The sequence below is a fragment of the Caretta caretta genome, chromosome 2 (assembly GCF_965140235.1).
Source record: "Caretta caretta isolate rCarCar2 chromosome 2, rCarCar1.hap1, whole genome shotgun sequence".
Taxonomy (NCBI): Eukaryota; Metazoa; Chordata; order Testudines; family Cheloniidae; genus Caretta; species Caretta caretta.
Genome location: NC_134207.1, coordinates 25,936,400 through 25,948,443, shown reverse-complemented (window position 1 = coordinate 25,948,443; position 12,044 = coordinate 25,936,400). Strand labels below are relative to the sequence as shown.

At 42.6% G+C, this 12,044-nt stretch overlaps 1 protein-coding gene across 3 annotated transcripts in view; it reads right to left on the bottom strand.

The window, feature by feature from the left end:
• SAMD12 (sterile alpha motif domain containing 12) overlaps positions 1-12,044 on the bottom strand; it is a 238,925-nt gene that overhangs the window by 213,822 nt on the left and 13,059 nt on the right. For all 3 annotated transcript variants that reach the window (XM_048841536.2, XM_075124964.1, XM_075124965.1), the window contains exon 2: positions 6,702-6,880. In XM_048841536.2, the coding sequence (XP_048697493.1) occupies positions 6,702-6,880 (179 nt within the window). The remainder of the gene's footprint in view (positions 1-6,701; positions 6,881-12,044) is intronic.

The following is a 12,044-nucleotide window of genomic DNA, read 5'->3' as shown; positions in this document are numbered from 1 at the left end:
ATCTGTTAACTACAGATATTACTTCTTTGGTGTAATAAATCAGCCAGTTTTAGATGCAAAACATGTTTTGATAAAACAGAGTTTTTTCCTTATCCAGCACAGAAGGTAGTTTTATTTAACAATTAAAGAAAATACTGCTTTCATGCATTTAACTGAATTTCCATCTAAATAGAGTTTGACACAAAATGACCAGTACAAGATTAATCATCTAGTAAATAAGAAATGCATCACTCATCTTAATACAAATGCAAAAATTAAGAATCTGACTAGATGTAAAATAAGCTATATAATTGCTCAAATAAATGGGTGATATATATAGGGTATCCTCCTGGCTAGTTAAAGAGGGAAAAAATAAAAAAAGGACCAAATTTAGCATAAGGGCTGTATTTAGTTGCAAATCAACTTTTCAGTGGTTACCAACCAATGAGAATCAATGCATCTTTAGGAAAATAAAGTACACATGCAAAACAAGATTAAAATCAACTATTTAAATTACAGCTTTAAATCAGCAAGCAAGAAACCTTGATTTAAATCAACCCACCCCATCATTAAAAGTCTTCATTTACCTAACTCTGTGTGTGTGTGTGTGAGTGTGTGTGAGAGTGAGTGTGTATGCGTGTGGGGGGGAACTGGGTGGTAACGAGCAATTGTTGACTTTTTAACAGCCCCATTGTATCAGGATCTGTTTAAACGTGACAATTATAAAAAGAAGTTACTAATGCAAAATTTGTGCTTTTGGGGGAATTGTCTGTTCTGGATGCTCATTTCCTTTATTCTGACATTAAAAATGGAAACTAAGGGCTAAAATTCTGTACACACTGTCAAGATAAAATATCCTTACACATCACTGAAGCTGGATAAATATCAACCTAACAAGTGCCGCTTAGAACCTGCCTTGTCTCTCTGTGCTCAGAGACATGCTTCAAGGCATGCCGTTAAAGTGTGTATTGCAGCATGGGGCCATTAACTACTGCCATAAGCAAGCAGAATTCCATGAGGTCAATGGAATTGACTACTCTCTAGTCCAGTGGTGATATTTGGCCTGATGAGCTGAGATAAGGGAACAGTAGTTGGTTTAGAATTCTCAACCTCCGACCTTTAATGTTTTGAGTTCTTTTTTCATAACTGAATTATGGAAAAATATAAAGAGCCCCAAAGTGTTAATAAGCTACATTACAAACAAAAGGGGAAAAAGTGTTCAGCATACTGATATCTATAAAGCGCTTGTCAACAAAAGGCAACGTCACTTCATCTACCATTTTATTTTCTTACAGTTTTTGTGCAGATTTGAAATGCCTGTAAGTTGTCTCCGAGTCAGATATAAAACTGCAATTACTAACTAAACAAAAAAAGTGTAATTGTAGCTCTACTGGTCACCATTAGGCAGCCTGCAATATTTGCCAACAATTATGACATAATAAGAACCATGTGTGACATGACGTATATATTCTGTATATGAGAATCAAACTTTTCTGAATAACTTTTCTTAATAAATGAAGGGCCAGTTTCTAGCACCCTTGCTCACAAAGAATAGTGCCGCTTTCAAAATCATGAATTAAAGTTGTGAATGAGAACAAGAAATCAGAAAATGTGGGACTAGAGAGGAAGGAAATGGAAAAAAATCAAGATGGACATAGGAGCCAGCAGAAATGACATTAAGGATAATGGAAAAAATTGAGGAAACACTATATAAGATCATACAGTGAGACCAGTGATGAGCTGCCAAAATCTTAACAGGTTCCCTCCTCACTCCATGAGGGGGTCATTGCCCACCCCTGCCCCCCAGGACTCCTGCCCCATCCAACCCCCCGGTGTTCCTTGATGCCCCCCCTCAGCCCCATCCACCCCCCCTCCCCTGTCCCCTGACTGCCCCCAGAACCGGGCAGGAGGGTCTCGTGGGTCACCGTAGTGGGTGCCCACCCCACCCCTAAGAGCCAGAGGCACCTGCCAGGGGGAGAGGTGTGGAGTCCTGGCGGTGCTTACCTGGGGCAGCTCCCAGGAAGTATCCCGCAGGACCCTCTGGCTCCTAGGGGCAGGGGAGCGTAGCAGGGGAGGGGCAGGGGGAGCGGCCGCTCCCCCACTGATCACATCAAAAGTGGCGCCTAAGGCTGGAGCAACCAGGGGGAAAATTCGGTGGGTGCAGAGCACCCACCAGCAGCTCCCCGCCCCACGCCTGGCCAGAGCTCACCTCCGCTCCTCCTCCTCCCCTGAACACACTGCCCCACTCCACTTCTCTGCCCCCAGACTTCCCGCGAATCAGCTATTCGTGCAGGAAGATGGGACAGGCTGAGAAGCAGGCAGTGGCTTCCCGCTCAGGCCAAGGGTGGCAGAGGTGAGCTGGGACAGGGAGCGGTTCCCCTGTGCGCCACACCGCCCCCTCCCCGGGTTACCTGCTGCGGCACGGACGGCCCTCCTCACGCCCCCACACCCCTCTCCCTAGATCACCTCCGCCTCCCTGGGCCTGAGCAGGAAGCTGCGGCCCGCTTCTCAGCCTGCCCCAGCTTCCTGCACAAACAGCTGATTCGCGGGAAGCCGGGGGGGGGTGGGGGAGGGCAGAGAAGCAGAGCGGGGCGGCACGTTCAGGGGAGGATGCGGAGCGGAGATGAGCTGGGGCCGGGAGCTGCCGGTGGGTGCTCTGCACCCACCAAATTTTCCCCTTGGGTGCTCCAGCCCTGGAGCACCCATGGAGTCAGGCACCTAAGGCGCCACTTTTGGCCGGTTAAATTTAGAAGCCCTTTTAGAAGGTTCTATTTAATAAATTTATAAATAATAAATAATTATTAATAATAATTATAAATAATAATAATTATAAATAATTTATAATAAATAAAGGTTTAAATTTAATAACAGGTTCTAGTGAACCGGTGGGAACTGGCTCCAGCTCGCCACTGAGTGGGACTAACAGTGAAGCTATTGGAGGAAAAATGTCTTTCTAAAACCATCCTTGGCTATTAGTGGAAAAACAAAAGGAAGAGAGACTTCAGCTCTGTATAGGTCCATTCGGCAGCATAGATTTTAAAGTTTGCCTTTTGACATACTTCTAAGATTAAAAGCATCACACACCAGGAAAAGAGCACACACACGTGTGTATCCACAAACACACCCTGATCCTGCATCTATTTGTGTGGTCTCTGTACTTGGGTAGAGTCTCATTGACCTATCCATATCAACCCAAACATATGCCATTAAAGTCTTTATACCACATTTGTGTATTTGGGGTTTGCTTCATGTCCTGCAGGAAAAGAGGGATAGAAGGTTTCTTCTGTTTTTTCATATCAATTCATCTTTAAAATTAGATGCCTTAATTACTGTGAAAACAAACAGCATTTTAGAAACTTACATAAGTTTTGTAACACCCCGGCCCTTTCTGCCCCCTTCAAAAATCTGCTCTCATAGGACATTCCAGACCTAGGAGTGTTGTATATTTCATTCTTTGCCAGTAGTATAAAGGTTCCCCTTCACAGCCCTGATGAGTTGCAAAAATTGGCCCTTAAATCTCTCAGTGGTCCATGATGAAATATTACCCATGCTTCATCTCAAACCATTGTAAGAAAGAAGAAGAAAAAGATATTACTCTGGCAGGTGGAATATTCTCTTTGTTTGAATCAGGGCGGGGGAAGTGGGAGGAAGGGTAGTGCGCCATTCAAAGCATGTGCATGGCGGGGCAGGGAAAGAAGAGAAACAGATTCTTCCCCCACCTGACCCTCTTTCTTCCCCTCTCAGGCATGCTTCCCACCCTTGTCTCCAGCAGCTTGACTCCCCTGGCCCATGAGCCCCTACACCACACCCTACAAATCTGAGTGAGTGGGGTTGCAGTGCTACTCAGCTTTGGCCCAGCCAAAAAGTGGTTGGGCCTCAACCTTGGTGGCCCCCTCGCCTGCCCGACCTATCATTTTAATGGCAATAGCTTGAGGCTACCAGGGGTTTCAAATGTGGGAAATGTTTCCAATGGAGATGAATTACTGGGCAAAAGCCATGCAAGGTGGTCAAAAGTACATCATAAATTGCATTTATCACATTGCACTGCTATGTATTATATAAATGTCAAAACTACATATGTGTGCATTAGTATTATTTAAACACTAAAGGGACTAAAAGCAATGACAGACCCAGAAAAGAAAAGATAAGGACAAAAGAAAGGCTAAATAAATGGGAAATCTATGTGTTGGAAAATGTAAATTAAGTGTATAACCCAACAGTGTTTCATTTGCGGTATTTTTTCCTCTACTCTTTCTCATCCTTTCATTGTACAGAAGGAAACAAATTACATAGTTACTTTCTTCAATTTGTATACACACACACACACACACACACACACGCACACACCCATAAAAATTGCATTTTATGTTTCCAATTCAAGATGCAGACAATTAGAAAAGATTCATCTATCTAGATTTCTCCTGAATAGAAAACCTGAATCCAGATCAGATGAGAAACAATACTACGTGGATACAACAGAACGAGAGAGAGAGAGAGAGAGAGAGAAAGGATAGAATCACCCAATACTGCAGAACCATGTTCACCAATAATAGCCGATCCACTTTATTAGTTTGATACTCAACAATTATCACAAGCTTAATCCAAAAGAGAAAGTGCAAATATTTTCATCAGGCACAAACAAATGCTTCTTTAACAAGATTACTTTGATCAGCACAGCTGTGTGCATATGACTCTGATGGCTGACTTTGCAATACTAATGAAGCAGTTTTTCCCCTCCAGGTTTCCTGATGGACATCCCTGGAAATTAAATTTTCAACTTATCAACAGAACACATACAGCACAGACAGCAGCAATGGAAGTTTCATCATATTGTGCTGCCGGAGCATCTCAATTTTGACTTGAGGAAAGTGCTTTTATGTAGTAGTGTAGCTTAGTTTCAGCATCCACTTCATATTTGGCCTCTTTGGGTGTGTCTGCAATAAAAGACCCATGGCACAGGTGTGACTGGCCTGGGTTAACTGACTTGGTCTCTCAGATCTCAGGCTGCAGGGCTAAAAATTGGGCTCAGGCTCAAGCCAGAACTCTGAGACTCATTCTCCTCACAAGGTTTCAGAGCCCAGGCTCCAGCCCAAGTCCAAACGTCTACACTGCAATTTTTAGCCCTCTAGCCCGAGCCCCATGAGCCAAAAAGTCAACTGATCCAGGCTCTAAGACTCAGTGCCACAAGTTTTTTATTGCAGCGTAGACATACCCTTTGTTGAGACTGCAAATAAAAGATTCAGACTGATGTGGAAACCTGTTCAGCAAGGATTTAAGTGAAGCCAATAATTCACTTGACCTGGGCCACTGAACAGACTGCAAATTGCAACTGCTTTTTGTTGCTGTCAGCCTGGGTTGGATTCAGTTAATTGACTCACTGAAGAAAGGATGACGTGAGTTTTAATTGCATCGGTTATAAGCAGGTATCTTAGATAAACACTATTATAGTGAATTCACAGTAAGCATCTATTGTTAGCAAACCAGGATATTGTGCAAAATATCAAATGTTAATTGATTCTAAAAGTAAAATTCATAATGGTTGTGTATACATTATTAAATTTACTGTTATCAACTGCAGGAAATATACTTATTTGTTCAAAGTTATTCAAAAATACTGTTGTTGACCTTTCATTTTTTACTCATTTTATCTGCTCTAATAACCCCTGAAGTACCAGATTCGGTAAAAATAATCAGTCTTCCACTCTGCAGAAGTTCCTCTCCACCCTTCTCTCTTCCCCGCTCCCCCACCGCTCTCCCCTCACTCTAGTTTTTCAGGGCTTACAAGGTCCAAAAGATTGACAGGGCTTTTACAGAATCTGCCCCAAAATATTTTACAATTCTTCTATTTTTCATTCCACTTAAAAACATATCTGCCGTGACCATACATAGAGACAGGTTATTGTCCAATATCAAAAATGACTGGAGCATTCACCTATATTTGATGAGTATCTCTACTGCACATGAATAATAAACTAAAAATTCAGGTCAATTTATAAATCAGAGCAGACAATTTATTTGTCTTTAAAATTCACACCTGAAGTATAGCTATTCACAGTGATGTCAGATGTGAAGAAGTTGACTGGGTACATTCTACTTCAAATTAGTTTATGCATCATACTAAACTCAGGGTACAGTATGTCTACACTAGAAACACTGCAGCGCTATAGCTGTAGACACTTATTACAGTGATGAGAGGGGTTCTCCAATCGCTGTTGGTAATCCACCTCCCTGAGAGGCAGCAGCTAGGTCAGTGGAAGGACACTTGCATCGACTAAGCACGGCCTTCACCGGAGATTAGGTTGGCTTAACTATGTCTCTCAGACGTGTGGATTTTTCACACCCCGAATTGATGTTGCTATGCCAATTGAACTTCTCAGTTTAGACTAGCCTCAGTCTCCACAAACTCATGTTAAAGCACAAATCCACGCCGGTCCACTCAGTCACCGTTCTATCCTGTTTTAAAATCAGTCTGCAAACTTACCTCTTTTGCAATGCCTGCAATAGAGCAATTCAACTATTTTTTATTCTTTTCATATAGACAGATATAAAACAGTGGAAACACCAAGTTATGCATGTGCCTAGTGTAGCTATACTTTTCTATTGCTGCAACACTTTCCCCCCCCGCGGCTGCTTTTTCTCATTGTCCATGACTTTGTGTCTTCTGTGACATATTGGCACACTTCAGGGTTCTGTAAAATAAGCAGTGATCTGAATTTACCTACCTTAGATGTTTCTGGTTCCACCTGCTGTCTCTTGGGTGTCCCTTTCGACTCAAGCACCTTTTGAGTATTATCACTCTTACGTGAGGGCAACTCAACTCCTTCACCTTCAAGTGACAGGTTAATATCTTCTGTGTGGACAGGACGATCAATGCCATTGGGATTCAGATTGCAATGGATAGCTAGGGAAAATTCAACACATGTGGCTTAGAGAGAACACTGCATTGGAAGGAATAAAAAATAGTCTAATATGGGAAACATTTGTTATGGAGTACAGATAGTCACACAGGTATCTAGGGTTATTTCTGATCACGTCAAAGATATCGTAGCTTGATATTGAGACAGGATAGGACAGGAGGAAACAGAAGGAAAACAACACTGCATAATACTATTCTATTCAGGTTATTGTAGCATACCTACTGAGGTACCTGAGCATCTCTGTGGTCCAAGTGCCCTCATATAGGTCTTATCAGCATGAACTAAATGTATCTCGTACATTTATTGCTGGGATGGAACGGAAAGTTTTTTGTATTTTTTAAAATGTAAAACCTTACATTACTTGTTCCATTAAGTTCTCTGCTTAATAAAGTACTTCAGTTCCTAAATAGTATGGGACGCATGCATGGGGCATGTACAGCAAATCAGAAAGGCTACTTCAATAAATGAGAATAATGACTTACACAGCTAATTGTCTCCCCTTAAGCCCTTCACACCACTGAAAATTAACATTTCCACCATATGAACAAATGAAAGGAACTTAACACCTCTATGAACACACACACTCCTATGCATACTAAAGACACACAGCCAGAAATAGGAAAACCCAGAGAAACATGCAATGGAATTTAGAATTGTGTTGATATTTTAACTGGGTTTTTTTGTTCTGTAATTGCACATTCCCATATTCATGAATTAACAACCTTTTATACAAACAGACTTTCAAATAAACTGATCCTGAGGCTGCTTCCTGTTCATGTAAACAAGTACTCAGATTTTTACCTTTTACTTTCTGATTACTGTGCTGTTTTCAGACATATTTATAATTAATAGTCCAGTCTCCCTCTATTTGCAAAAGGGATTAGCACAGGCAATTTTGTTCAATATTTCTTCCTAGGGGGAATGAAACTGAAGAGCCACTAAAGAAAACAATATAGAATTAAAATGTTTTTGCTTTGCCTGCACACTAGTGGTTCTGCTTCCTTCTCTCACTCTAACCCACTGGTCTCATTTCTACCCGCCATTAGATCAGCCTTGAAAAACTGTCATGGACAACCAAGCTAAAGCAGCATGAGCCCAGAGCCCGTGAGCAGGTACTCTCCCACTAGAAAGCCCTTTCATTAAATCCCAGATGCCCTTTTAAAATCTGTACACTGAGATTCCAAAGTCTTAGTCCAGCAGAAGACTTCAATTAGGAAACAAAGTTAAAGCACAAGCCTGGGAGCCAAGAGATCTGGGTTTTCCTCCTGGACCTTCCATATACACCTTACATGATGTAGGACAAGCTACTTCATCCAGAAGTGTGCCGCAGTTTCTTCCATCCGCCCGTTAGCTCTCGGATGATTATGGAGTGATTGGAAGTCATGGAGGTTTGGTTAGGGGAAATTCATTAACAATGGCAGTGTATGAGACTGAAGGTACTACAGAAGTGCCAAGTATTGTAAGTCGCAACCTTGTTCTCTTACAGTAGATTATAGTCTTTCCTTTACCCCTTTACAAAGGAAAGGGACCTGTTGTGGTGCTAAGAAACCATCAGGATTAAATGTTTTCTTGAAATGGAAAAAATAAGGAACTAAATGTAGCAGTGGTAATAAAGAGTAGGTGTGATACTCAAAGGTCCCATTAGGATTATTTCCCATTGTGCGAGGCACTGTAAAAACTTATAGGAAAGCACAGTGTCTTCCCTGAAGAGCTTACACCCTAACCAAAGATAAGATGCAACAAAGCCATGAAATTGACATGGCTGCCTGGCTCCCAGCCATGAACTGGGGGTCCAGCTGCCCGGGGCTTCTCACCCCGGCTCCCAGGTGGGAGCGGGATCCATTCTTGCCCCAGCTCCCAGCTAGGAGCAATGTCCACCCACCCAGCTCTCCAAGGGAGTGGGGGAGGCTGGGCTCTAGCTGCCTCACTTTCTTGTCAATTTCATGGCTCCTGCCCTGAAACTGGAAAGACAGCTAACAGCTGATGTAAGTAAGGCAGCGTCTTCACAGACACTTCGTCACCCTAACTACACCGACATAAGCTCTATACCTCTCATGTAGGTGAAGTTATTATGTCGGTATAATAGCGCACTTACAGTCGGCAGGAGGAAGGCTGTAGTGTAGACACCGATATAATTAGGTCGGCCTAACTGTGTAGTGTAGACCAGTGTAAAAACAAACAAGAGAAAGGATGAAAATGCCAGTGTTTGGAGGAAGAGGAACAGGTGGTTACCGTGATTAAGCCACCTGAAAAAATTGAGGGTTTGGAGTCACCGAAAGATTATTTTGTTTTGCCTCAATGCAGAGACTTGAAATCTGCCAGAGTGTGAGAGAGTGGGGTGGTGTTACACTGGTGTCAGGAACGGACCTTTTGCTATTCCTGTTGAAAGACACCCAGATTATGAGCCTTGGGGGGACAGAGGTATGAACCAGGGGACAGCAGCAGTGGAGGGACTAGACTGGAATAAGAATCCTGGGGTGGGAGAGACTAGGATTAGCTGACCAAGGAGAATGGAAGCTATGGGGGATGGAGACTGAGAGCCAGTAGGCCAAGGAAACTAGCACTGGCTAGTCAAGGAGACTGGAACAGAAGATGAGAGCTGAGGGTACAAGTCTAGTATAAGGAGGCCAGGAGGGAAAGCAGACTGGGACTTGGCCAGGGAGCCCAGAGGGGAAGAGTAAGTGTGACAAAGAAGAAGAGTAGCACTGCATAGGATGGACTTAATGAGCAACCATTCAATATTTGGTTTAATCCTCATTGTTCAATGTGCAGCTTGAGGCCTTATTCAAACCCTGCTCTCAATACAGAATTATTAAACTTCTTCATGGGCACTTTTATGGTGCACTTCACTATAATATCTGAGTGCTTCACAAAAATAAATTAATCTATCTTCACAACAACCCTGTGAGATGAGGGAGTATTGTACCCCCATTTTAGAGAAGGGGAAATAATGCACAGAGATATTAAGGTCAAAACTGTCCATTAATTTTGGGTGTGCAATTTAACACACCCAAAGCCTGTTTCCCCCTTCCCCTCCCCCACGTATTGAGCATTACCTGCACTTTATATTTTCAAAGTACAACTCTCATTGATCTCAGTCGCAGACGTGAGTGCTCACAGCTGAAGATTAGACTCTAGGAACACAAGTCAAACACTCAGAAAATGAGGAACCTACAGCATCTTGCTATGATAAGCGACTTGCCCTGCACCACAGGGGAACCCTGGCAGAGACAAGGATAAAATCCAGTTCTCCAGGGCAACATTCAATCACCTTAACCAGGAGTCCATCCTCGGTCTTCCTTCACCCCCTTGACTCATTCACCTCATAGCTTCCAACTTCTGCAACAAATGAGGCCAGGATCATAGGGATAAGAGACTTATTCACTACACAACTGTGATTCTTCCCTAGAGTAGGGCCAGCCTATACACTCAATGAGTAGGAGTCCTGGGATAAAAAAAAATAATCTTTTTAATTATATTATCACAGACTATCTCATAACGATAAGCACAATGGAGCCGAATTAAGATTGCATGGGTAACTTTAAGGTTTCAAAATCAAGCACTCAAAAGTAAGGAAATGCCAGAATTAATTTTCTGGATCTGGTCCAACTTTACCCCTTCTTGGATTTTGCCTTTGTTACCTTACATGACTATAATTTAAATAAACCTCAGCATAAGCACCACTCTTGATCTTAGCTATTCCTAAAACTTTTCCTTGCAGGACCCTTCTAGTTCTCTGCATGTCAGGGAGACACTGAAATTCTGATGTGCTCCAGAGTTGGAGGTAATAAGACTCACCTGATCTGGCTGCCTAGCATCTCTGTGCATGGTCCTAGAACCTGCCAATCTGTTACAGTGCACAATCCAAGGGAATCTTTTGGTCTCCTAAACTCGAGTGTTGTGATCATAGGTTTCAGGGGTGTTACAGAAACGTATTCGTTTATGGATAAATTCACTATTAGGTGATAAGACACTGGAAAAGGGTCTGATCTTTCCTGCATCAGGTGGTCTACCTACTTGAAACAAAGGAGTATGTGGAAAAACCTGCACTGTCTACCTCAGACCATAGAAAGATAAGAGAAAATATACTGGGTCAGGACTTTCCATCCTCAAGGCAGAGGCAGATTGTCCTGCTCGCTATGCCTATATGCTCCCCTCTTGCACACAGGGGAGGACAAATTATTGCAACAGCGCTAACACTAGTATACAAATAGTCTCTCATGACAAACCCTGGTCCAGGCAAGCAGTGGGGCAGAGAATGGGTAGGAAATGATCATTCATAAGGAAGCACTAACCCTGGAATCTACAGAAAGCTAAGCACTTCACCCCTGTAGATCTTGCATGGAGGTACTCTTATTCATCCTTGTTTAAATGCCCTGGCCTCTGCTACAGAAGCTCAATAGGACCAAGAGTCTTCTCATAGCCTTTGGCTGCCAACCCTCATCTGTGCTCTACCTTTCCCAAGGGGAGAGACACAAAGCGTACAGTGGAAGTTAATGCTGCCTCAGGTAACATTCCGATTCTCCTGTGGATTGCAGCTCCTCTGCTCTATCCCTGCTCTTGCCCATTTCTTTCACACTGCCCAAAGACAATGCAGATTTTTAATTTATTTTTCATTTTGGCAGGGGGGGGGGGGAAAGACATCTTGTGAGGCCACTTTGATTTGCCCCTCACTGTGCCATGTCTGGGGGGAATAAATGTGCCAATATTTCATGATTCCATGCAAGCATAAACATCACTTGAAAGGGTTAAAATTAAATGTAATTAAATAAAAAAAATCGCATTGCCCACTCTCAGCCCATCATCCTTTCGAGGTAAATAACATTAGTACTGTTTCAGTTATGTTGTATAGTGGGATCCTTCAGGACACAAAAGTAAAAGAATTACTGCTAGCAAAAGGATATGACGGGCGGATTCAGATTCCAATGGCTTTTTACTGGAGAGAGAGGAGGCTTATTCCAAACAAACACAAGCGGTTTAAGAAAAGCCCATTGCAAAATTGTTGATATTATGAGGAAGGAAGGAAAAAGACATTTCAAGTTTGCCATCCTGTTTTTTTGTGTTTGTTTGTTTGACCATCGATTTAAATGACTAAACAGTTGGGATAGACTAAACACAGAGTAAGCAAATGTTGTACTGAATTTGTTC